The sequence below is a fragment of the Cynoglossus semilaevis genome, chromosome 2 (assembly GCF_000523025.1).
Source record: "Cynoglossus semilaevis isolate Cse_v1.0 chromosome 2, Cse_v1.0, whole genome shotgun sequence".
Taxonomy (NCBI): domain Eukaryota; kingdom Metazoa; phylum Chordata; class Actinopteri; order Pleuronectiformes; family Cynoglossidae; genus Cynoglossus; species Cynoglossus semilaevis.
Genome location: NC_024308.1, coordinates 8,864,191 through 8,889,201, shown reverse-complemented (window position 1 = coordinate 8,889,201; position 25,011 = coordinate 8,864,191). Strand labels below are relative to the sequence as shown.

General features: G+C 40.4%; 4 protein-coding genes and 1 long non-coding RNA gene across 9 annotated transcripts in view; 2 read left to right on the top strand and 3 right to left on the bottom strand.

The window, feature by feature from the left end:
• Positions 1 to 1,262: 1,262 nt before the first annotated feature.
• Positions 1,263 to 10,543, bottom strand: zfyve9b (zinc finger, FYVE domain containing 9b). Of its 3 annotated transcripts, XM_008336037.3 has the most exons (16): positions 10,258 to 10,543; positions 7,686 to 8,452; positions 7,403 to 7,502; positions 7,118 to 7,311; positions 6,529 to 6,640; positions 6,288 to 6,410; positions 5,627 to 5,782; positions 4,771 to 4,995; positions 4,603 to 4,685; positions 4,189 to 4,293; positions 3,922 to 4,072; positions 3,200 to 3,280; positions 2,795 to 2,957; positions 2,315 to 2,420; positions 2,044 to 2,223; positions 1,263 to 1,819 (listed from the first exon to the last, which is right to left on the bottom strand). In XM_008336037.3, the coding sequence occupies exons 1-16, from the start codon at positions 10,319 to 10,321 to the stop codon at positions 1,658 to 1,660; spliced, it is 2,772 nt and encodes a 923-aa protein (XP_008334259.1). In that variant the 5' UTR covers positions 10,322 to 10,543; the 3' UTR covers positions 1,263 to 1,657. The 3 variants fall into 3 exon arrangements, 2 of the variants coding, with proteins under 2 accessions (XP_008334259.1, XP_024921493.1); XM_025065725.1 differs by having other exon boundaries at positions 7,686 to 10,543; XR_003052926.1 differs by lacking the exons at positions 1,263 to 1,819; positions 2,044 to 2,223 and having other exon boundaries at positions 2,324 to 2,420; positions 2,646 to 2,957; positions 7,686 to 10,543.
• Positions 10,544 to 11,451: 908 nt separating this feature from the next.
• Positions 11,452 to 14,664, bottom strand: ptgfr (prostaglandin F receptor (FP)). Of its 2 annotated transcripts, XM_008336024.3 has the most exons (3): positions 14,452 to 14,664; positions 12,732 to 13,527; positions 11,452 to 11,911 (listed from the first exon to the last, which is right to left on the bottom strand). In XM_008336024.3, exons 2-3 carry the CDS (start codon positions 13,518 to 13,520, stop codon positions 11,597 to 11,599), a joined length of 1,104 nt encoding a protein of 367 aa, XP_008334246.1. In that variant the 5' UTR covers positions 13,521 to 13,527; positions 14,452 to 14,664; the 3' UTR covers positions 11,452 to 11,596. The 2 variants fall into 2 exon arrangements, with proteins under 2 accessions (XP_008334246.1, XP_024909723.1); XM_025053955.1 differs by lacking the exon at positions 14,452 to 14,664 and having other exon boundaries at positions 12,732 to 13,610.
• A 2,359-nt stretch (positions 14,665 to 17,023) lies between these two features.
• LOC103397273 (uncharacterized) lies at positions 17,024 to 20,019 on the top strand. Its single transcript, XR_523434.2, has 3 exons — positions 17,024 to 17,607; positions 19,422 to 19,569; positions 19,860 to 20,019. It is a non-coding gene; the product is annotated as an uncharacterized LOC103397273 (long non-coding RNA).
• Positions 17,622 to 23,798, bottom strand: LOC103397281 (alpha-N-acetylgalactosaminide alpha-2,6-sialyltransferase 5-like). 2 transcript variants are annotated; one of them, XM_025054089.1, is made up of 6 exons: positions 22,534 to 23,798; positions 21,917 to 22,123; positions 20,379 to 20,462; positions 19,833 to 20,242; positions 19,416 to 19,523; positions 17,622 to 18,692 (listed from the first exon to the last, which is right to left on the bottom strand). In XM_025054089.1, the coding sequence occupies exons 1-6, from the start codon at positions 22,546 to 22,548 to the stop codon at positions 18,449 to 18,451; spliced, it is 1,068 nt and encodes a 355-aa protein (XP_024909857.1). In that variant the 5' UTR covers positions 22,549 to 23,798; the 3' UTR covers positions 17,622 to 18,448. The 2 variants fall into 2 exon arrangements, with proteins under 2 accessions (XP_024909857.1, XP_008333713.1); XM_008335491.3 differs by lacking the exon at positions 20,379 to 20,462 and having other exon boundaries at positions 22,534 to 23,796.
• Positions 23,799 to 24,284: 486 nt separating this feature from the next.
• Positions 24,285 to 25,011, top strand: part of cltrn (collectrin, amino acid transport regulator) — a 2,989-nt gene continuing 2,262 nt past the window's right edge. Inside the window, exons 1-2 of the mRNA XM_008335478.3 lie at positions 24,285 to 24,502; positions 24,754 to 24,812. Coding sequence (XP_008333700.1) covers positions 24,436 to 24,502; positions 24,754 to 24,812 — 126 coding nt within the window. The 5' untranslated portion in view covers positions 24,285 to 24,435. The remainder of the gene's footprint in view (positions 24,503 to 24,753; positions 24,813 to 25,011) is intronic.

The window sequence follows — 25,011 nt, the reverse complement described above, 5'->3', positions numbered from 1 at the left end:
TAAACTCCTGTCTTTGAGTTGGATTGGTTGTGGGTCAGATTCCAGACTGGGTAGTAGTGTGAAGCCTCTTTGAATGGCTACCAGGACCAGAACAGCAGTGTAAATGTACAGACCATCTATCATATCCTTCCTAAGGCCACCCTCCCTGGTGTGGTGGCCAGGTCCCAATCAGTGAAATGTGCAGCGAAGACTGACCTGAGGTCAGTGGTATGAAATTTTGATTAGATGAAAACAAATATATAGTTATTAGTTATAGTTATATTATCTGTGCAAGGCAGCTTTACAAAAATAATTGGTCAACCACAAAACCCAGCAAACATTCTTCACTGGCCTCACAGGCAAGTTTCCCATGAACGACTAAATTCTTAAGTCTCCTCATTCTTCCGCCTTCATGGAGGTTCCCTGTCAGTAATGAATTGATTGATACGGTGGCAGGTAAACCCGTGATTAACAAACCTGTAGTTTGAAGCCCATTAGTCACATACAGCCCTGAGATGACTGCCTGGGGGGCTGACACTCAGCGTGGGAGTTGGGAGTGTAAGGTCTGGAATCCAAGACCAACAGAATAGCTGATAAGCATTACACTACGAGATCACTATCAAGTCCTTTTACCAGTGTGTCGACAGTCACTCCAGGGTCTTTAGACACATGGTTTTCTTTCTTCTGTTTTTGAGCTGACTTAGGTTTGTTGTAATTTACTACCTCCAGGTCATGAATCTTGATACTACTAAATTTTCTATGTAGTATTTATTAATTTTTCCAAGTCTAAATTATTTTGTTTTGCAGATTTTAAAACATAGAATGAATGTAAACAATTCATGGTGGTGGTGAAAGAGTCAAGTGAATCAATACTGCTCCACTGACCTGAAATGCTCTGTTTAGGAAAAACTTGCTTTGTATTTAATGACGAGGAAATCCTAGAAACAGTATAACTTTATAGACTTAAAGGCCACTAATGACAGTAAAGCTGCCTTCAGAACCTTTCAGTACAGCAAACCTACATCACATCCATTGGCACCCATTCGAAGATTAACAGCGTGAATATGCACACACCCCTGTGTATTTAAGTTCAATATGACTCTAAAATGATCCAATAACAGGGGATAGTTCAGTCATTAGTTTAATTCCAGGCTGACATTACATTTCATGTGAAATCATTAAAAGGCATCCAGTACGAAAGCATTCTTTGGGCATTCACTCAGTGTGTGCATCAGGTTTGCTACATATCTACTACAAACACTACAGTACTTCATTTCATTCTCTTTTCTTTTTGCTCTAGGATCGAGGGGACTGAGGTCAGCTCCCACGTTAAAGGTTTAGTTTCTGTTGGAGGTTGTGTGTAATGGGATACGAGTGATGAGAAGCTATGAAACGCTACTGCGGTGCAAGGACACCACCCTGATCTAATGGTCCATGGAGGCTTTCATGCTTACCCAGATTGTCTGCTGAACGGCAGAGGAAAATCAGGAAACTACTGGAGAGCTGGCCTGTTTCTCTCCACTGGTGGGTGGATGTGATGGATGCAGACCTTAGATGTGGTCTGGTTCGCCCTTTGAATGCTTTTATTGCCCTGAAGCCGACAGCAGTAATGATAAGACACGCCAGAGACCAAGGTGTGGTCAGGGTTGAAAAGATGAAATGATGCAGTGGGTGAGACTTAGGTGATGTTCTCTAAGATGTAAAAGATGAGCTCCATCACAATCGGCTCTTCGCCCCTCTTGCGCCCCCTGCTTTGTATGACCGGGATGAGCACACTGTCCAGGGCATTGAGGTACCCGGCTGGAAGGGGCTGCCCGTTGCTGCCAGCTACAAATCCCACCTGAAATTACAAACAACTATTTAATGCATCATTTTAATGTAATCTGCTTCTGTTTGTTAAAACTGCTTTAAATCACAAAAGTAAAGTCTAACTCTACAAAAGGATTTTTGAACAATTCCCTTATGATACTGATTATTCTTCAGTTTCCATAAGCAGTGTTTTCCTACTGTAGGTTTTCACCTACATTTGGGTGTTTATACAAACAGTGTTTTGATTGTTTTGACCTCTTGAGTGTCAAAGGTGACCCGCAGACCCAGTTTGGCCATTCCGTCTTCTTTCAGCAGTTTGAGGTGAGGACACAGTGCCAGGCAGAAGGCTCGGGCAATCCTCTCCGTTAGCCGACTGTGTTCCGCAGACTCACAGGCTCCACTTTTGAGATGATCTTCCGCCTGCAGGAAAAACACCTAAACAGGACATGAAGATGACAACGTGTTAAGTTCACAGTTTAAAGGTAATGTAAAGGTTATTAAGATTTTCTTAAATCCTTAATTTTACCTCAGTCCAGCGGATGATTTTTCCATTTTCTTTGTACTCGGACTTCTGAAACAATTTCATGCTCTTGACAGATTCCATTGACTTGCCATCAATGGGGCTAATGACCCTGGGGAGAAACAAACATGTAAGCTAACCAGGTGGAAACAGGTACTGGTCACCACATAAGTATGTTCAAATACAGCTTTGTTAATCATTGAAAAAGACCATAAAAATGTAGCCTGGCCATCCAAGCCTGTTGGTGGCAGCAGAATACACCAGAGCTACTGCTTTCAATTCATACATTAAAAACATCATGGTGAAACTGGTGAATTGGAAATGTTTTTTCCAAGACCTGAGGTCAACAAACGAGTTGACAGACTGGTGTCCATGTTTACAGCAGCACTGAGGTGGATTTTCCATGATATTTCTGCTGTTGTCATTGACCACAATAGCCCAGTTCTACAGCTGCAACATGAACTTCAAGCAGGTGAACACACTCACCCTTTATTGACAGTGCATTTTTCCTCCACCCACTGCACACATACAAGCTCCTGGCTCTCTGATTGGTCGAGCCGTCCACAGGTGACAGTGTAGTCTTTCATCTCCCGTAGTGATCGGCGAAGCTCTGCCATGGTTTCCACGGTGATTTGCACCATTAATCCATCTGAAGAGAGGCGACAGCAATACAGGAGAAACACACAAACAGACAGCAACGGACTGACACTCAGACTCACACATGTACATACGCCTAGACAAACAGGCGTTTTAAAATATACATAGACAAACATATAAACATCATCACCTTCTCAATACAGCATTCTGAAGGCAATGCATTAGCATTAACTGTTTTAATTTATGCTGGAGACAGAAGTTTAAACTAAACTTTCCTCTGAGTGGACGACCTACCTTCTACAATGCTGGACTTGGCCAGGTATCCTGCAGATGTTTTCAAAGCACTACTGAATATAAAAAAGCAGGATCCAGTGACTGAAAACAAAGACAGACAGACAAACAGACAAAAATTATATTTAAAAATAAAAAACGAGAAAGAACGAGTTTTAATTTAGCTACACCACCTTCTAGTGTTGAATATCAGTAAATGACATGTTTTAAAACTACAAAACCGAAGCTAGCCCGGCTATCGCAGAATAAAACGCACGGAATACGATGAGTACTACTTCCGGGACAAACAAACACTCATATTGACGTCTTGTCAATTCACATGAAACTTCGTATTTGAACTCAACGGATCTTTATTCATAAATAACCATTTCTTTGGTAAATAGTATCATTAGTTGTTTGTCTGTGAGCTTTAGCAGGAAAACACCGGCACAGGTGATTGTCGTCAGGGTGACGAGGGAGCAGATACAGTACACACTCAGGCTCTGCTGGATTACCTCAGGGTTCAGGCAGACTCACTTCTTTTTCATGATGTCTGAAGGGATTCATCTGAGCTAACTTCGAAGTCACCGACAAAACAAAGGTACGTGGCTGTTCATGTCACTTTGACAATTGTATTTATAAGCACACAAAGGTACGAAGCATGGGGAAACATAAGAAAATTGGGCTAATTATATATATATATAAATTAATTATTATTATTTTTTCAGTACATAGGTACCTCGTACCTTTACGAGGTTGGTTGTGGATACTGATGGCCTGCGTCTGGTACTGGCCACCGTCTCCTTGCACACAGATGAGATGGGAGTCTGCTGTCTCATTAAAGCACGCACCTATGGCCAGCACATGCTCGTTTGACTTATTCAAAGCCCTCATTAGCTAAAATCAGACAATTGAACAATGACAAGAAAAGAAGGGAGATTTAAAAAAAATCAATTTTACACACTGTGGGAGTCCTTAAAGACTGAGAGAGACTTAAAAACACTGGAGTTTACCTCATTATACCCAGTGGTTGGGATCTTTATGCAGGTCCTCTGAGCCTCGAGATCCACAGTGAGCCCCGGTACCATTGGTAGGCTGTAGCGGTAGTTTCTAAAGTCCTGGGAGAGAGAAGAACAAACCAAGGTCAATATTGAAACTGAAATGTCTAATTTCACAAAAATAAAGCCACAGCTTATTTGATTTCTATTCTGTTAGCACAAATATATATACATATATATATATATATACTCAGCAGACACCATACATTTTTTGAAAGTGGGTCACAAATAAATTAAAAATAATGTTGTAATGTCTCATTGTTGCATCAATATACTGAATTTTGTTGGGGCTGCGACCCAAACACTGTGCTGCTTTATTTCTATTAATTACCGTAATGAATGTAAGTGGAAAGAAAACGTCACACTCACCACTAATAGTCTCATGATGGTGTGACCTATTTCCCCGAACAAGGGCTTCCTGAAGCGCACACTGTAGAGTGGACAGGGATAAACTGAAGGGAGAGAATGTAAATGAGAGAGATGACGAAACACTAAACACTTTAATGACACGAGGTTACAAAGAAGTTCATATCTTACATCTGTACTCAGCCCCCAGACGAAGCATGAGACGTAGGGGAAAGGCCTTTGCCCAGGGCACCTCTGCTCTGTGGACCAGCAGGCCAAAGAGGTAGGGATGGTTTGGCAGAGGTAGACCTTGAATGGACTGGAGAGTGGAGTTCACGTAGAGAAAGCCTGCATGCTCCTCAGTGCCCAGGAGGCTCCCGCCGAACAAGGAGAAAGACAGGTGTTTGACTACCTTTCCTACAGAAATGACACCATAGTGGACAGATGTTCATGAAAGTGTTCAGTCATCCAGGTCATTTCATTTTTTATCATTTCAGAGCCCGAATGGAATTCATTTTCAAAAATATTTTTTAATTTCAATTTTCAAACTGAAGCCAATTCAGGGAAAAATTACAAGTCCAGCTCCAGCAGGAGTGTCAAAAGGGAAAAATTACAAGTCCAGCTCCAGCTCCAGCAGGAGAAATTACAAGTCCAGCTCCAGCAGGAGTATCAAACTAAGTTTCAGTTTGGGAAATCTATTGGGGAAACTTGGGTATTGCAGGGAAAAGGCAGAGGTATAATGATAATATTTTATTATCATTATAAATTATATTATTTGGAAAAGTTTGGTTGGCTGGATTAAAAAGCTGAACAGGCCACATTCAGCCTTAGTTTGCCCATGCCTGGTATAGATATAATTTCTCCATTACAAAATAAATAAATGTTTCTGCAATTGATTGTTATTTATTCAAGTTACACAGACATTGCTCTGTGTAATAAAAATGAAAAAAATGATCAGTTTAAGAAACTCAGCAGCATGGACATGGTGGGTTGTATTTGACCCATGGGCCTCGAATTTGACACGTGATCTACAACATGTGTCTCTGACCTGTCAGTGAGTCCCTGTACAGCTGGATGAAGTGGTTGAAAATGTCCTTAGGGAAGCTTTTCTCTTCAGGCAGGCACTGCAGTAGGATCACCACCTCCACCTGACCCACAGCATGCATCCCCTTCGTGGTCACACACCAGCACTTCCTGTTCACATCTTTAACACAGACAAGACACAATTCACAGACATCCAACAAGACACTTTCAAAGTAGTTGAGAACATGAATATTCAAAATAGAAAAGCAGGCTACAGGAATGGTGAACTACATTTTCAGGCAGCTTACAGTAGCAACTACTTCATGAACATAGAATTGATGTTCAGCTGTTGATGTTTTTAAACCCAACAAGAGTTGCAAAAATGTTCTATATACTAGTTCTATTTAACAGAGATAAGGCCTGGGCAATAGTTCCGTTCCAAAACCCACCGCGAAATGGGAAAAATCGCGAAATAAAGGAGATATTTATTATATTATTTAGGTATATACAGTATTTACCCTTTACGAACCACCCCCACAGTTATCAACAGTCGAACAACAGTGCCCTCCTGTGTCCACGTCAGGTCATTACCCTACATTAATTAAATGCTCACCATATACTGTATACTGTATATGTCACGCGTGACATGCATTACAGTAAAACAATGTGTGTTAATTAACACATACAGTTGACCAACTTGACCATAGCAAGTAGGTTGGCATTGAGGACGAACACTAGAGGCTTTGGTCTGCTGCTCTCCAGTTCTTGTATGAGCAGGATCTCAGAGGGCTGCTCCTCCACAGTGTAATCTGAAGTAAACAAATGGTGTCAATGCTTTACAAGAAAAGAAACTGCTGATACATGTGTGTCACTGGTCATACATTATCTATAAAGTTACACCCATGTAGTGAGTTGCTAATGCCTCACCTCCTTTGACCCCCGTAGAGGTGAGGATTGGGGGAAGGCCATGTACTGGAATGAGGTTGGAAGAGTTGCTGACTAAAGCCGTGGTACCCCAGCCATTAGGACCGCAGGCCTCCTATAGAGAAACATGGGAGGAGGATTATTCTTCTCCAGATCTGGTGAGTGCTATTTACCATGTTAAAGCAGAGCAATGAATCTATCCTGATGCAGGAATCGGTCAGAACTCTTGGACACTAATGAATTACACTAATGTATTTTGTTAATTTTGAGAATTCATCTTCTGAGGTTCTGATTGAGTTAAAGTTTGCAAGAAAGTACAAAGTGTAGTTAAACAACTAGTCTGTCATTTGGATTTCTGTATTCTCTGGAAAACGTCAATATTTACACGGATAGCTTTGTCCGCTGTGAGTTGAGTGATGACTTTTAATGGGTGCCAGTGTTGTGGCTGCTCTGGGCTGTTTACAGCTCTTGACTTAATGCCTCTGTTGGGGCAAACTTGTTCAAAACCGGACCGTGACTGATATTGTTTCCAAGGTTTAACAATAACCAGGGGGAATATGATTTGACAGTATCATGTTTTGGATTATCCTACACTGGTTGAAGTTCCTTCTGGCCTCGAGCTTCTCCTGATCTGCGGCGAAGAGCTTTTAACCCTGTCTCCCAGGGCATGTCTCATCAGCGGCGAGAATGTTGGACCTCTAACTGGCGTGGTGGGAGCAGACTCTGACTGCTTCTGGGCGACGTCGTCGGCGAACCACACCCTTCGCCTCCCCCTCGGTGGTGTTCCTGAGGAGAACATGAAGGGATATGTGTGCAAGGTCTGTTTGTAAAAAAAAAACCCCACAAACATTCACCAAAGAAATGAATATCTTCTCACTTTTGATGAGAGCTGAGTGACAGGAAACACAAACGCGTCCCTCCTTGCCGTCCAGATGTGTAAGTCTGAACTTGAGACTGGAGCAAAGTGCACAAAATACCTAACAACACACACATGCACATGCACACACCACAGAAGGGACAAATGCACACATACATGTTTGACACGTCAAACACCAAGTCACTTACTTGGGAGGTGTCTTAGTTGCATTTTTTTAAATAAAAAAAAACCTACACAACACATCAACAAAAAAACAAAAACAGTTTAAGTCTAGGTTACTCACCTTTCCACAGGCTCGGCAGTGGTGCCTTCTCTTTGTAAATGTAAACTTAGTCCCACACTTCATGCAGACCTGTGCCTCAGCATCAGGGATCCACACAGGAGCCACTTCTCCGAGGATGCTGCCTTTGTCCTTTGACGAAACGCCCATAGGATTTGGGTCGAGCTCATTATCTGGAACCCCGGGGGAGTCTCCAGATTCTCTGTCGCCACTTACTGCCTGGGCCTTACTGCTGTTGGTTTCATCTCTTCCATTAGATTTCGCTGTGTTTATCTGACTCTGGGCTTCTAGAGATGCTTCCTCGGGAGTTTCTGAGCTACAGTACTGGTCTTGCTCCTGCTCACTCTCTTCCAGTTCCTTCTCCTCAACTACAGAATCCTCCTTCGATGGAAGAGCCTGGGGTTTCCTCTCCTCCTCTTTAGCCCCTCCCTCCTCTGGCCAGGCAACCTCAGCAGGACTCAGCACCAGGGGGCTTGATGATTCCCCGAAACAGCTTTCTCCCCATGAGGAGATGGTGGTCACAGTGCAGCTGCCTTCCTCCAGCTGGGAGGGTGAAGCAACTTTGGAAAGATGTTGAGAGGGCTTTGGGTTGCATGGCTCAAAAGGGGTTCTGACTGTTGCGTCAGAAGCAGCTAAAGAGGGTGAGTCGGGTCTAATCTGTCCACAGCCCAGTCCCGGTTTTGACACGTTCCCATCTTTGAGCACCAGCAGGCAGGGTCTGCTCAGCCACTGCTGCTTTGAGTCCTGCAGAGATGGGTTGTCTCCCTCATCTGTCATGGGGAAGGGAAAAGAGAAGCACAACGTTATTATGAACACCGTCTTCCATTGCGTTCCTGACGTTCCATTCCACATGTACTGTATGGGAGCTGATTAACACAGACTCATTAGGTGGAAACGCTGTGTTCACATGTGCGAAGTGGCCATTTAGTGGTGTGTGTTATTGCCCATTATCGCCTCCTTCATTCCACACGGCTTTCAATCATCACTAAAGACAACATTAGCACACAGTCGTCCTTGATGTCCGATCCAAGAACCAGTGTTACAGTTCCAGGACATGAAGTTTAGCTGTGAGCTTCTGCAATACTGACGCTACAGGAACAAATTATATAGCAGCACAATCAGATTGAAGACAAGAATATACATAGACAATAACATATCAATAGTGCAATCTGTTCTCAATGAAAATATCAACAGTGCAATATGTTTTACTAAAAATTATAATAGTGCATTATGTTTGAAATGCTTCTACATCCAGGAACAGCTGTGTAATTCTTTTTCTCTCTGCTCCTTGTTTGTTACTGCTCAGTGTACACTGTGTTCTTTTTCACTGTGTTTCATTTAGCTCTTGTCTTTTCCTTTGGATTTCCGATTATTTATTTTAGACCAAAGATGTGTATGTGCTTTTATTTTTTTATAACAAAGCTGAATTCTAAATCAAAAGTGGTTGATTATGTATAATTGATGACATCACACATCATAAATATCTGATATAGAGTTGCATTTTCGGCCCAATAGGAAAGGTATTGAACTTAAATTATCTAAAAACTCTGGATGCCCCTAGCATATTATGTAATATCTGTAAGAATCATATCAATTTTTCCTCTAATAATGAAAATCTGATAACGCAATGCCTGGGTTTCCCCAAATAATGTGTGCCCAAAAAATTGTTTTGGGGACAAACAGCTGTATATTAAAGTGAAAGTCACTAGATGGCAGCATATCAGAATCGAAAATTAAGTGTTTGGATAATATCCTACTATCCTACTAAAAACCCAACAAAGCCTACCTTAAGTTTCCTTATTGACTTTCGTGGTTTTTAATGTGAACTTTTTTGCTGAATCAATAAATAACACTAAAACGTATATGTACTACCTGTCCCTTCGTATCGCCGTGTATGTATGCGCAATAATTGTATTTACAGCAGAATGTCCTGTAGTGAGTCCATTCATAAACCCTTGTATTTTCAGCAGCCTTCTCCGTAACACGGAAATCACATCATAGCTGTTACAGTCGAGAAAAAGGCGAAATCCTTGTCAGGTGACGTATTGGATACTCAGAAACTAACGGGCGAGAGTGAACGTGTTCTGTTCATAGTAAACACGGGACCAGAGGATTACCCTAGCCTACTGCACTGCAGTTCCATCTGCAAAATGATGGAAATAATGTATCTTCTGTAACCACGGAGTGACGACAGCGATGATCACATTCTGTGCTGCTGCCGCTCTCCCTCTGGGACAGTGACGCATTAAACACACGTGTAAGTGTTTAGTCCAGACCCGCCGGTGGCAATGCGACACTCAGTCCGCCTGCTCACTGTCATCACATCACATCACGTTACATCACTGGACCCTCCACTGAGGTGAGGATCAGTGAGGTGGAGGATGGTCTTGTACATATAAACACATACACACAGAGAGAGAGAGAGATGATGCTGACCAGGCGCGCTGTGAAATGCTGGATCATCATTTTCTGTAGAAAACATCAGCAGCATCCCTCCTCCTCCCCCTGCATCACAGGCACAGTGAATGGGGGCTAGATTTTTTTCTCATCCCATTCAAACCCATGCACGTCTTACCCTCTGTTATTGCTCCCAGAAGGCTTTCATTCTCGTCATCCCGCGCAGAGAAGAACTTCAGCATTTTATCCGCTTACATCTGAGGAGCCCGGGCTGAAGGTGCACAGCAGAGTCTCTCCGACGGCCACAGAGAAGCTGGAGCCAGTGACGGGATGCTTTCTGCTCTCTAACCCACGCTCCGTGAGTGTGATGTCCCTCGGTCTCTCCTCCTGCTCCTCCTCCCCCGTGTTCCTGCAGCTCTGTGAAGTAACTCAGGAGGTGTGCAGAAATATCCCTCCTCCCCAGTTTGCACATCCCGCAGAAGAGTAAGCGAGCCAAGAGAGAGCAGAGCAGTCCTGACGCCAGATATGAACAGATACAGATACGCGCCAAAACCCTGTCAGCTGTCACGATCTCAAAATGTTTTTTAAAAAAGCAAAACATATCCAACGACATTAAAACAGAATTAGTCTCAAAAACACAATTGAACAATAGTATTAATTGTCTAGTATTGTGCAACTCTTCTTAACCCTAACGCTAACATGGGTTAAAGTATATCCTTTGAAATGACATCGCGTTTAATCTTCAGCGTTTATTAATCAACAGAATAAACCTGAATGTGTGTGTTCTTTAAATCTGTAATAATTCACCAAATCCTGCACGTGTATAAACATACGTAGAAACGTCAGTGAGACTCTACACTCACTACTTTTTTGTAAAGTATTATTTAATTTACAGACGTGCAAGCTGTGATGTCTTACTAAAGATTTTTAGACTATGAATACTTGTTATATTTATAGTTTCTAAATGCATTCATTTATAAACAGGAAAAAGAGCTACCCAGCTGCTCCAGCCAATAATGACACCACTGCTGTATTGATTTTCTACCTGGTGGGGGCCAATTACTTCACTTGTTTTTATACATTTTCTACTGTCCTTGAAACTTTACACATGACTGACTTGCATCATTTTAATTATTGTTTGTAAGCAAGAAAAATACATCGAACATGAACTTGTTTGTAAGCAAGAAAAATACATCGAACTTCAGTTTTAGATAATAATGAATCTGTATCATATACTGTATCAGTCAAACCTGAGCTCTGTAAAAAAACACACATCAGTGACAACAATAATAGTTTCACCATCAACAATAAACATAGAGTACATTATAAAACATTGAAGACATTACTTTGACATGAACACTTACAGCCGAGATAATAATTTACAAAAATGATATACATGTTATAGTTTTCAAATACAGTGGTTCGTGATGGGTTACCAAAGAGGCTTCTTGCACATGGTTTCTACATGTTATAGTATTTAAATAATGTTAATCCTTTCTAAGAATACATTTGATTTCTCAGGTGATGGATTTAATCACCACATCTGAAGGAGCTAACGTTCCATTGCAGTGGCACAAAACCTGCGTGTTTCCAGAGGTGCTGGTATCCAGAGAGCTGCGGAGTGCGTTGCACTGCCAGCGGTGAGTTTCCCTCATCTTTGGGCCCCAGCAGCAGTGGATAAAGGTGAAGATTTTCCTCAGAACAGCCCTCCGCAGCAGGATGTATACCCAGGGGTCCAGAATCTGGTTCCAGGTGGCCATACGTATCACGGTCAGCAGAGTGAGAGAGGTGGGGTCGTGTCTGGTTTTAGCGCTCTCAACGATCACGTGAATCTGGCAGAACAATGGAAACAGTGAGAAGCTGCTGAAGAACTACAGTTGCAGAGATGATTCATCAGTTCAACACAGAATGCTGTTTTCTGAAGCTGTGATCATAAATCATTCAAAACAGACCTTAATTAGCAAATGCCTAATTAATAGGTTTCATGATTCACACTTGACTTTGCATATTTCTGCATATTTCTAAGGTATGCAAATGTTTCACTAGTATATTATTGTGATGTGAGTTTGTGACAGTAAAACAGTGGAAAGGTTAAACTCCAAGGAGCAAATCAATCTATTAAAGGTCTTAAAAGTAAAAAAAAAAAAAGGTGCAGAATGACTTTACAAAATAATAACCCTCTGGTGTAGGTTTTTGTGAACGGCATAAATATATTTAAGGCATTTTCAGAGGGCTTGGGTTCGTCCTGCATACTTAAGGTTGACTGTATCTGAGCAAATTAGATATTGGGATTGGTATACGCCAAAATTGTCCAAATACTTAATTTCCGATATCAACTGATACCAGCCATTTGTCCCCAAAACTGAGGTAAATGTATTAGCGTTTCCAGCATATTCGGCAATACCCATGCAGTGCATTACCAGGTTTTCATTATCGGAGGAAAACCAATATAGGATCTTACACCAAAAAGCAATAAAGGATATTAAATTATTATGCTAATAATAATAATCGAATGATAGGGATGTCCGATAAAATTGGCCAACCGATATTATCGGACATCCCTAGCATTAACAATAAGAGTAATGGTCAACATGCAAAAAAATGAAATAAAAGGTCTAAAAAGAATACAAGAGTCTAAACATGAGTTCTTACGAGTAACGGTCCCCAGCAATTACAGGAAACCAGCATGATGGCCAGGAGCTGGCAGATCATCTCTATATGGTAGGAAGTTCCATTGCTCCGACGCTTTTTACACAGTCGGAGGCGCAGCAGAGCGCAGCTGGTCACAGTGTTGCACAAAATGGAGATGAGCAGAGTGAGCAGGCCAAGTACAGAGAAAAGCAGCGGCAGGAAGACGTCCACCCAGTCACTGGGTTCCTGCAGATGGAAGAAGCAAAAGCTTCTGGATATCTGGACCTTGTAGGGCCTCCCCAACATCACAGGCAGCCAGGCCACGACTGCAACCAGAGTCCAGGTGAGAACCAGCAGCTTTTTCATGTGGTGGTGGGCGAACACAGTGGAGTGGAAAATCGGCTTGGTGATCCCGATGCAGCGCTCTACTGCCATGATGCTGCCCAGGAACAAGGGGCTGAGACCGAAGAACACCAAGGAAGCTCCAAAGGTGTTGCACACAATGCCCTGAGGGTCAAAGGTCTTCCATTTCTTGTTAAAGCTGTAAACAGAAAGTACCAAGGAGCCGTTGATGAGGTGACCCAACAGGTCAGTGACCACCAGGCCGCTGGCGAACAGCAGGAAGGACGCCCTGGACTTGATTCGGATGCGCTTGTAGGATTTGACCAGGATAAAGATGGCCAGGCTGTTGGACAAGATGCCCACTGTCATGGAGATGATGGACGCAGTAACGGAGAGCTTCTTCTGGCTGATGTCTTTGGCTGACAGCTCCGACCTAGAATCAGACTCTGTGCTGTTGTTGGAAAACATGGTGGAACTGTAACCAGCAGAAAGAGTAAAGAGAGAGAAAACAGGGAGTCAGCACAGATCCTAGATAATTAATCATGCTAAAAATGACTGTGTGTGTACTACACTGTCCCATATTAGGGTAACATACAGTACTCTCCTGCTCTGTACTACTCTGTAGTCTATAAATTATTAAATATAATATATTATATATATTATTATATTATTATATATAATAATAATAATAATTTTATATTATATATATATTATTAATAATGTGTTATTCATGGTGTCCAGCATTGCATACTACAACGGCGTACACACAACACAGTATTTTACCGCAGTCCACAACTGTTTGTTATGGTGTACTATGCTGTGCTGTGTTATACTACACAGTATAAATTATGAGTTTAAAGAGTATCAATTCAAAGTTGTACTGCAGTGTATATTACTTTGATTATACTTGCTATGCTATACAACAGTATACTATACTACATTATACTACCTAATATAACATGGGTATGCTGAGCTCTACTTTGCTATACCATACTACATAATATTACACCCTTCAGTACAGTGTACACTATTGTAATGTACTACTTTGCCTACACTGTACTACATAACTGTACTGAACTTTATTGTTTTTATACTACATTATACATCACTGCATTGTACTGTATTATAGTATACTTAACTATACTTTACTTCAGGGTATTGTATAAAACTCTACTAAAGTACATTATACTTATCTGTACAAAAGTAAACAGAATTTGACCACCTTTTCTAAATGTTTACTTTAGATATATATTTGCACACAATTATTTTTATAGTATTTGATAAATAAAAATAGAAAGACTATTTGAGTTAAAATAACTCAACAACTAAAATTCCGTTTCAAACCTTCAACAGTTACAAAGTTGTTAATTGTACAAAAATCAACAAGTGGCTTCCTTACCTCAACGCCAGTCCTTCTTTCCAGCCTCCACCTTCTGTCTGTGTTGTTTAATGGCAGTCAGATGACAGTGTGTATTCAGTCACTGTCATTGAACATGGTGAGAGTGTTCTCCTCTGTGCTCCTGTGGAGGGAGACAAACATCTGTGCCACCTGTTCCTCCTGTGGCAGAACTCACACTGTAGATCCTGTATACATCCTTGTGGGCAGAGAACCACACTGTTATGACCACACAGGTGCTAAAACAACATGTGGTTGAACATGAAATAACATGAACAACCCTGTCTATCTGACACTGGTTGTCACGGGCGTTTCAGTCCCATTACACTGTAGTGGTGGTATAATGTTACCACCTTGTTGCTATGCTGATGGTACAAAATTGCTTATTCAGGCACTGACAATAACCTAATGGTTTGGACTGCACAGAGTCGTTGGCCGTGGATCAAAACCCTTTTTTTTCTATGGCAGCAGTGAGGCGCAGATATATTTGTGTTTTTCCTTCTGTCAGTCATGTGTTACATTTACTCTGAATCATCCTCAAGCAAATACTGTGATCAGCATCACTGTTGTTTGCAATATGTCATATGTACATCATATGTTGTTGTGTTGTTTTTTTTAACGACAATTTGTTGTAATTACACTATTCGCACGAGTGTTCAGCCACGAAAGTGACGAGATGTTTGTCAGAATTTAAAAGTCTGTGATGGGATGGAAAAAAAATGCTTTTCGTTCACTGCTTTATCGCTAATTGAATTTTATAGTCGGTGATTTAATAGCTGCTGTCTGCTCCGAGTGCTGAAACGGAACACCTTGTCCTTTGGACGTGATAATGAAAACTCTCCCCCACAGGAAGTGTAAAGACCACAAGTTTTCCAGCAGGATAAGTCTTGAAAAAAACCTGATTTCCTGATGACATGACACCCCCGAGTGTGGTGTCATGTAGTATCTGCTCGACACAGTAATGACAGGCAGCACTAGTGGGACACAGGTATGGGACTACTTTGTTGGCTGGACCAAATGATGCAGCAGTAATAGACTCTCTGACTCGGTGGGATACAGACAGACTTGGCCGTTAATGGGAAAATGGCCCATATTATGGGCTCTTTGCCAACAGCAGCTGCAGCCGCAGCCATTTGTTCACTTTCCCAACATCTCTATGTAATGAGGTTGACATTTTCTTGGATACACAGGTGGGACAGGTGCCACTCAACCACACATTATTTAGATTTCATTTCTGTCACCTTGCTTTTCCTCTCATTTAGAGGGAATAGTTACTGCAGAAGAGTGGGGAGGTTTGAAATGTGGCAAATACTAAAGCTAAGAGAGGACACTGAAGTAAGTGACCTGTCCAAAATATGAAGTAAAGTTGACTTCTAACATGTAACGTTCATTTGTACTGCTCTGTGCGCAGTGTGTAGCATTAGTGTACCATGATTCAGCACTTTTTAATTGAGTCCAACACCAACGTTTGAAATACAGAGAAGAAGAAGCGAATGCTGTGCGTATACTGCAAAATCAGCTTTATTTGTCATTGTACATATACAGACACATACACACAGCAGAATGTGTCCTCATTTCATCCCTTGGGGAGCGTTGGGGGATAAACAACACCTGGGGAGCAGTGGAATGTTGAGGTTTACTCGACACCAAAAGCCAGGGATGCAAACCCATGATCTTCCGGCCTAACCGTATATCACCAGTGGTTAACCTAACCTAACCATAGCTTAATAAACTGTCTATGCCCAATTTAACATCTAGAATGTTTACATTTTAAACTATTATCCTGCTCCACTAAAGCAGGAGATGATGAACGACTGGGAGCACTGGACTACAACACGTTAGTAAGAAAGGGATCTGATTCTGATTCAGTTAACAGGATATACTGTGTGTTGAGTAGAAATGAAATTTACTTGTCATTGTCACAAGAAACACACATACACACATTTCAGAACTCCTTGTTGAGATAAGATACTTATGTACGTTATTTATTTTATTTTTTTCTTGTTTATTTTACTGGCCAGAGTAAAGTCTTTGTCAACTTGACAAAGGAGTCATTTATGAATTTCCAAGAAGAAACAGTGCAGTGTGACTCACTCCTCTGGAAGGAGCTGAGGCATTAAAGTTGACAGTGGAGAAGAGGACAGGACATAAGGACACTCAGAGACAAAACAAACTACTTCATCATTCACCTGTGGTCAGTGAGAGACGTCATGGAAAAGGCTGGTGCAGACGCCCTGGTTTACAACCCTTTAAATACATGTTGTCATTTACCTTCAGCAGCAGAATGGAATGCACTCATTTGTAAGATGAGGACGTGGAAATATTATCTTAAGTTTGTTCTTTGAAATGTCATAATATATAACTGTGTCTCCACCTGGTGGATCCAGTGTGAAACTACACGTCATTGAGCAGTGACAAAGCAGTACTAATACTGTTACGATGGACTGAGAATTTTGTTTTTTTTAAAAGAGTTATTAAAATAAAATATAATGTTATAATTATTATTATTATTATCATCATTATTATTATTATTTATATAGAAAACAAGGTCGTCGAACTGTTGTTGTTGTTAACAGTTGTGGATATTTACAGGTATTCATGTCATTAAGGCAAATACAGTATAATAAACCAGGTTGCATCTGTACCTATGGAAAACTGTGTATTTACTACTAAAGTAGTAAGTAGTTTACTACTACTAAAGTAGTAAATACACCTCACATAATTACCATATACAAAAATAATAATTTATAAGAGAGAAAATAATGTCAGCTCAAAGCAAAAGAATCCCCACAGGAGTGAACTTTCTGTATGAGAAACATTGTAGGTTTAATAAAACGTGTTTTAAAAGAGGCAAAAAGTAAACGTTATCAACCATTTTTATTTTAGTTATCCCGCCGTGTCCTCACATCCACCCGTCTCCACCTCCTGTGTCTCCCATAGTAATTAATTAATTCATCTTTCCCACCTGTGACTCGTTAACTCTAACTAAGCGACACCGTCTTTCCTTTCCGCTCAGCTCATCTCCATTGTTTTGACATCGTCCTGTTACTGATTGTGTCTTAGCTTAGCTGCCTCTGTACATCTTTCTGCTGGACTGGACTTTGTTTCTGTTCTTAAGAACAGTTTCATTTATCGACCATCTGATGAATCATTCAAAAAGTAAGTAAATTCTAACAATTTTAAAAGGATTTTAAATGTTGGTCTTAAACCACACTATTTTAGCTCGTGGCACATTGTTAGTCACTTCTACAAAGACCACACGGTCTGAATTACGTATTTTTAACGGTTTTTAATTTTTTTATGTATAAATCCTTAAATGTATCTAGCATCTAATACATAGAAATTCGTTTCACCACAACTAAGTCTCTCTTTTAGTACTGCAAATACTTTATATTCTTATATTTATATTCTTATAGTCACAAGGTATATGAATAAATTATAAAAATGAATGATTTTTCTGGTTTCAATTTACTCATAATTTACCTACTTGTGGTGAAACCTGGGACTATCAAGTTGAAAACAATACTGTTAAGTATTTAATTTGTGTTCCTGTCACTGACACATAATTGACAAAAGACAAATCATTTGCAGTAAATAATAGTTTTCGGTGCATTAAGAAAACTTTAAGATATTTTCTCACCACTGTAACTCTCAGGTCACAGAACCCCCTCACACTTAAATACAGAGTACACACTTATATACAGTGAGACTGGTCGACTGGTCGTGGAAATGGACGTGCAGTACAGCTTCTGAAGAGTTCTCTGTCAGAGTGTTTTTAATCAGCTCCACAAAGACTTAACCCCCACAGCGTTGACACTCATCCTGATATAGGTACACTTCAAAAACACTGTTGAGCCCCTGTGCTGGTGTTCTGGATCATTGCTGCCAAACTGATTATTCTGCTACTGTTGTCATCTGCATTCAGATTTTACACAGAACATTTGTACCCATACACACACAAACACACAAACACACATCCCAAACATCTGCGCAGTGAGTCTCAGGAGCCAGCTGGAGCAGGTGTGTACGAGCCGTCTGTTCTGCTGATGAGAGCCGTGGGCCTCCAGTTTGGCTGGTAAAAGTGGATATTGTGGGTTTGAGCCCAGTTTGCGAACACTATCTTCTCGGTGATGAAGCGATGGTTGCTTCCCTGTCGACTCCTTTCGTGGGAGAGATACACGGAGCACTCGTCAGGTCCCCCGGGCTCATAGTAATGATATGGCACAGAGGTGTGGGGGGAGGACCTGCACGGTGAGAGGAAGATGAAAAATGAGGGGAACAAAAAGTCTGTGAGTAAAACCTATGTAAGCTGTGGAACTAGCCTGGGGATAATTGAGAGTTGGGTTGAAAGATTGAAACTGTGGGGGTTGAAGCAGAGACAGAGAACGATGAGACACGAAAGATCAAATAAAAGAAGGATAACAGCTGTAGTCATTACACACCAGTCTGATACGGTCTGTCACACAGAGCTCGGTGAAAAACTCATTCTCTCTGAATGTCATAATAAGTCACACACTTCTCTGGGCCAGACTAGGTTTTTATGATTTCAGCCAAGTTACTTTTCCAGTTGCATACTAAACAGCAGTGAAGTGTTTTTATACATTTTCCCAATGCCAATACACAGAATATTTTTATTTGCAAGATTTTATTTTACGTGCAAAATATGCACATGTCCATATTTGTTTACCATGCACTAGAATCGATATAAACTGTTCATGAGTGTGTTTCCTAATCCCAGAATAAATGAATGTTGAATAAAATAAGTGAAGATTAATGTGAGTAAACTTCTTAACGCATGGGCAGACTGATGCTCACTGTACTGTACAATAATTATTGTTGCTCACACAGTCAACTAGCTGAGGACAACAGTTTGTAAGTCATGATTAATTTTAATTAATCCACAGCTACCCTGTGGTTAATCTGATTGACCAGTCAATTGAAAGTATTGTAAATAACTTTAACTTTACCTGCAGAAGTCTGGAGGCACCATGCCATACACGTTGATCCTGTCACACAGCTCCAGGGCTGTGGCCATGGTGAACCAGCCTGTGCTGAGCCAGGAGTGGGAAATCCTCCTGAAAGACATGCAGGATGTACAAGAACCACTGTTGACAAGTCCACGTAAGTGACAATATGGCCTGGCTTTATTTTATACAGTAATGAAGGTCAGTTGGCTAAATGTGACAACATTTAAAAAAAAGTTTTGATTGTATATGTTAACCTTGCCAAACAAACAGAGTCTCCAGTCTTTTTTCTGCATTTCTGATGCTCATGTTTATTTGTTTATTTTTACCAAGACAGATATACTGTATTACTAGTATAAAAGTCTAAAATGTTTCATTGTACAAATTTGGTATGCGGGCTGGGAGTCTGTGAATATTTACCTGTCAATCCCTGTTTCTCTTTTGAAGAGCTCATCAAACTTGAACATGTTGCTTCGAGAAACTGTGAAGATTATCAGTTTGGGCAGAAGCTGCTTCAACAGCTGTAGTTTGTTGTACACGTGACCTCTTCCATCCCGTCTCATCAAGCTGCTAGGTCCCCAGAAAATAAACACTGTCGCCTGACTGGTGTTGAGCAGTTCTTGTTTGCTTCTTAGCACCCTCTGCAGACTGGAGTGAGCTATGACACGCAGGCTAGTGCGCCGACCAACGTCTTGCTGATAGTTTGCGCTGGGAGCGTCGTTCATACGAATGACACACTCGGAGCGATCAATCTCTTCTCCTCTGTTGCCTCCTGTCAGCTGACCAGAGCTGGTCACAAGTGCACACGTGCTGCAGTGGATCCTCAGAGACTGTGGAGGTGAAAGATTAGTCATAAGTCAAGTCTCAAACTGTGTGATTTCAAAACAGAGTTTTAAGGTAAGGTAAGGTCAAAACTCTTTACAATCCACATAGGAAGGTTTTTTTTTGTGGTGTTACTGCAGTTACCTGTAGTAAAAATCCAATAGCCACAGGGAGAACAGCAAGGTCGATAAAACACATCGTCAGCAGAGAGGATGGCAGGGAGTCTGACTACCAACAAAAGTTAAACCCTGGCATTTTAAAGTCTTTTTATTCCAAAGATTTTGCTTACCTGAAAAAAAATGTCATGTGAAGAACAACGATTTGTCCTTCCTCATTAGGCATTCAGTATTTGTTAACAATTTGAAACACCAAGGTCTGTGTGAAGCTAGCTAGACTGTTTAAAACTGCTGTGATGCTGTTATGTTCAGCAACAATTTCTGCAATAAAAATGGTGAGTTCAGGCCTAACCACAACAAATATTCAGGTGAGGTTCATATTCATGGAACCGTTAGGTGTGTGTGTAAATGTGATATAACTGCAGGCTCTTTTCTCCCACTGCAATATTCATAATGTACTTCTCCTGTCTCTCTGACCCTACACTCTTTAAATGTGTGTATGTGTGCATCATTTCCAAAAGTGGAATACTCCATGTGTGTATAGTGACAACAAATGAATGCAGTGAATTACATGCTTCACTGAACAAACACACACCCTCCCAGACCAACAGTACAAAAACACTCCCTTGTACCTCTCACTCCTTCAGAAGCAGTGCACTTTGCCCTTGAGTGCAATTACCTCATGTTACGTGTAACCACTGCAGCATAGAGGGAGTGTGCAGTTGAACTTCCAAAATAGTAATTGAAAACCTGTTTTAAAAACAATCTGAGCAAGAGTAAAATTACCCTTGAACAGTCCTAGAATTCAGACTGGAGCATCTGCTCACAATCACTGTGAGAGTCTTCATTATAAGAATAAATGTGCTTCGTCACTGTGGTCCCTGACACCTGCCAACACCCACGCACACATCCTTAGTCTACGCCTTTAAGTCTGCAGAGGGACATCTCCATCGTACAAGCTCTCAGTAAACAAGACAATCGCCAAAGAAAAAGGATCAGGACAGAAACGTTCCAGTTTACAACAGTTGACAGACTGTGTAGACATGGAGAGAGAAGAAGAATCAGGTTAGGTGGGGAGACCGTCTCAGTCCCCGTCCCAGCCAAATATTGCCCACCTGCTCACTCTGAACTTATCAGTTCAAACCTGGTTGTACGATGCCCAGGGGAACTCCGGACTTATAATCGCTTTCAGAGCAAACTCGACCACTCAGATCTGGGAGCTGCTCTTCAGCCTCCACGGTCGGCCTGTACCTGCAGCACTTGGCTTTGAACAGGACAACAATCCAACAATCTCTGGATTAAACCATTCACAGGATTTGACAAATCAGACACAGTTTTCACTTTAATCATGTTTAATTTGTCTCTTGATATTGATATCTGTAAATGTGCTGCCCCAGTGGTTGGCACCTCACCCAAAACCAAAACATTTTGTATAGAAAATGCGGTTTGAAGATAAATTAAGACTAGAGTGAAGTGATGCTAGTGCACAAGTGGAAGACTGAAGAAGACTTTATAATTCAAACATGATATGTATCCAGTATAAGAACAGATGTTTTAAGGACGTACCTCCTGGTCCATGACACTGGTGTAGCCACCAAGTGTTGACTTAACGGTCCTGGGTTTCTGGGGCTTTTGTGTGGACAAACTTTGTGTGTTGAAGATGTGGGAAGGAGGTGAAGACGCTGATGAAGAAGACGTTTTGTCTCTGCTCTGGTACAGCATAACAAAGATGGTAACCATGGTGAAGATGATGATGCCAGTAAGACCTTGGCACTAAGACACAATTAAACATTGGTTAAAAGAAGTAGGAAACACAACATCCACTGATGATGACATTGTTGAATTTTTTAATCACAGTTGATTCGGTGCCACAGTTAAGAGCAGAGGCAGCATCTCAGTTACACCTGCACTCCCCTCAGCTGGAGCTGCAGATAAATGTGATGTTCATCAGATGCCACCCACCTAATCCCTGTTTGAACAAAGAGCTGAGCCAAAATAACATTAAGCTGCTATTTATTTTTTTAAATCACCAACTGACAACTTTTTGGAGGTTGTCTTAAATGGGAAATTCAAATGAAAACAACACAACACAAAGAGTCACTTAGTCACACCATACAATAATGTTGGAGGTAAAAAAGAAGCAGGACGGAGGTTTTTTCCTAGCAGCTAATATTCATACTTACCACTCTCCTCTTCATCTTAATTTGTCCTCCTCCTCCTCACTGGCTGATCTAGTCTTTCATTTCTTCACAGCTCCAGCATCTCATTCAGCAGCATCTCCAACCTCAGCATGCTGTAAAACATTGGGCTCCACTCCACTACGCTACTCTGCCATGCTCTCATCCTTCCCTCCCTGCCCGTCTCCCCATGGTCCTAAATACTCAGACTTACAGTAACGTTGATAAAATCCAGTTATAGTTGAACTGAATCAGACCAGTTTAAGGCACTGATTCTGGGTGATGACACACTCTTCTTATTAGGATAACTTAAGAGGGTTTAAACCATAATGACCCACAAGAATCTATATACTGTATTTAAATCGATCGTTGCAGTGCAATTATGTACCACCAATCGCCGCTGTTTTCCCTAAAGTTAAATGCATAGACATCAAGTACTTTATTTTTTTTCTATTTCTGTTAATTTTTTATCTTATAATTTCAACCAGTTGTTTAGTAGTCGGTTGTAACTACTTACCTATAAAAGAAACAGTGAATCAGTAGTATTTTTTTTCTTAATATTTTCAATCGTATCTGTCATTATTAACTGTAATCGTATCTGTTAAAACATCACTTTAATCTCACATTTTTACTTTTCAGTTCATAATTTTGACCTTTTAGTTTTTGGTTTTTACTCTTTTCCTGGTCTTAGAACTCTGTACTCTGATGGTGGTGACAATGACGAGTAAAGTATTTTAAGTACTGGCTCAGTGTGGGTGGTTTGTGTTTTACTGCCGATTTCACATTGGCAAACAGTTTTCTACAGACTTTGACTTTATTTCTTCACTATTGCCTTTGCTGGAAATCTTTTACTATCTGTGGTTGAATAATTTACTAAACTGCTAACTGCTGCTAAGTCGATATTGAAATGGATGATGAGTTAACTTAAACATGCAACAATCTCCGGGTATGTCTTTTTGGCATTATATCCTGTGGCTGTCACCTTCTATCTACAATTAGAACAAAGCTTGAAATAACATCTCTGGGTTTTACTTACAACGTATTAAAATCATGATCATATACTTGGCTACAATAATAATTCAAATTAAAATAGATTTATGTACAATTCATTTTAGCACTTGAGATTGCAAATACTTATTCTGACAGTACAAACCATTTAAAAATCAACAACAATCATTAAAATAATAATTTGGACCTCTGTCATTTTAAATGTGCCCCCCCACCAAATTTCTGTTTTTTATCCAGAATTGAGACATTGCATTTCATCATTACAGCCTTTAAGATGTTTAACCTTTATTTAAGCAGAATATATATGATATATTTAAATAATGTCATAATTTTAACATAATTTTGCTTAAATTTATCTACTCTTCATCTCTTGTTACTGGTTAGCCAGTGAAGCTAACACAGTGGTGTTACAGTAGTCGAACACATTCACCTCCATATACTTAATTCTGAATGATTGTAATGGTATAAACAAGAATGTGTCGTGTTTTCAAGTTCAAAATTAGCTCACTAATGAAGGCAATTAAGATGGATTTATCTAAATCCTGTTGGACAGATATGAGCTAAAGGCTAAAGGCTAAATTCAACAGAAAGGCAGGACAGTAGAGAGAACAGATTGAGCTCTGCTTTTTTCTTCTTCATCTGGCTTGTTAAAAGCTTGAATAAACATCAGCGTTTTTTTTTTTTTCTTTCTTGCTCACTGGAGGGCTCATTTTACGGTCTCCATGGAGTGACGGGAAGGCGTAGCTGACTGCATTTCTGTTTATTCCTTCCCTGTGGCTTAACCATTAAAGTCAGACATAATCCAGTGAAGTATTTGATTAACCTCTAAGACTCACATATTGTAATACTGGGAACTTTGTGCCTTGGATTAGTTGTTTTTGGTTTTCATTTTCCCCTGAAATGTGGAAAAATACTTTTTTCTTGTTTTTTATATTATCTGCATGTGCAGAAGAACTCTGTAAGCCAGGTAAGAACAATGTTTTTTAAGGATGTTTGCATGTTATGATAATGCTAAAATTTTGATTAAGCTTCAACCAATAATTTTATATTGCACATATTGTATAGACAACGTTCCTAGCTGTAATGTTGTGTAGCTGCATTAAGTCTATAATACAAAAGAAATGTAGAATTTTGGTGTTTAGACAGAAACAAAGATAGACTTCAATGTTAATGTGGTGTTTTCTCTAACAACTATAAATATATATTCCATCAACACAGATGCTTCGAACGGCTATAAAGTTCGACTCAGCTTAAAAACGGCTCTGGGCGATGATGCTGTACGTATGTTTTTATCAGTGATCTCAGAAATCTGTTTGGTTTTTGAGCTGTTTGATGTGTTTTTTGTATTTTGTGCTATAATTGGACGTAAATTACATCTAAATGTTTAGGTTAACTTCCGGACAACTTTGTTTTATATTTGGGAACTTGGCCCTTATTATCCAAAGCTTTTTTTGACTTTGACATGTTATGACAAAC

Excerpts from the sequence above, each read along its gene's own strand:
- ptgfr (XM_008336024.3), bottom strand. The coding sequence starts at position 13,520 with ATGTTTTCCAACAACAGCACAGAGTCTGATTCTAGGTCGGAGCTGTCA. Across the intron at positions 11,912-12,731 it reads ATTGCTGGGGACCGTTACTC|ATTCACGTGATCGTTGAGAG; the intron begins GTAAGAACTCAT and ends TTGTTCTGCCAG.
- LOC103397281 (XM_025054089.1), bottom strand. Across the intron at positions 20,463-21,916 it reads CCAGTGTCATGGACCAGGAG|TCAGACTCCCTGCCATCCTC; the intron begins GTACGTCCTTAA and ends TTTTGTTGGTAG. Across the intron at positions 18,693-19,415 it reads GTGCCTCCAGACTTCTGCAG|GTCCTCCCCCCACACCTCTG; the intron begins GTAAAGTTAAAG and ends CTCACCGTGCAG.
- zfyve9b (XM_025065725.1), bottom strand. The coding sequence starts at position 8,534 with ATGTGGAATGGAACGTCAGGAACGCAATGGAAGACGGTGTTCATAATA. Across the intron at positions 4,073-4,188 it reads CAACCACTGGGTATAATGAG|CTAATGAGGGCTTTGAATAA; the intron begins GTAAACTCCAGT and ends GTCTGATTTTAG. Across the intron at positions 2,421-2,794 it reads AAATGCACTGTCAATAAAGG|GGTCATTAGCCCCATTGATG; the intron begins GTGAGTGTGTTC and ends GTTTCTCCCCAG.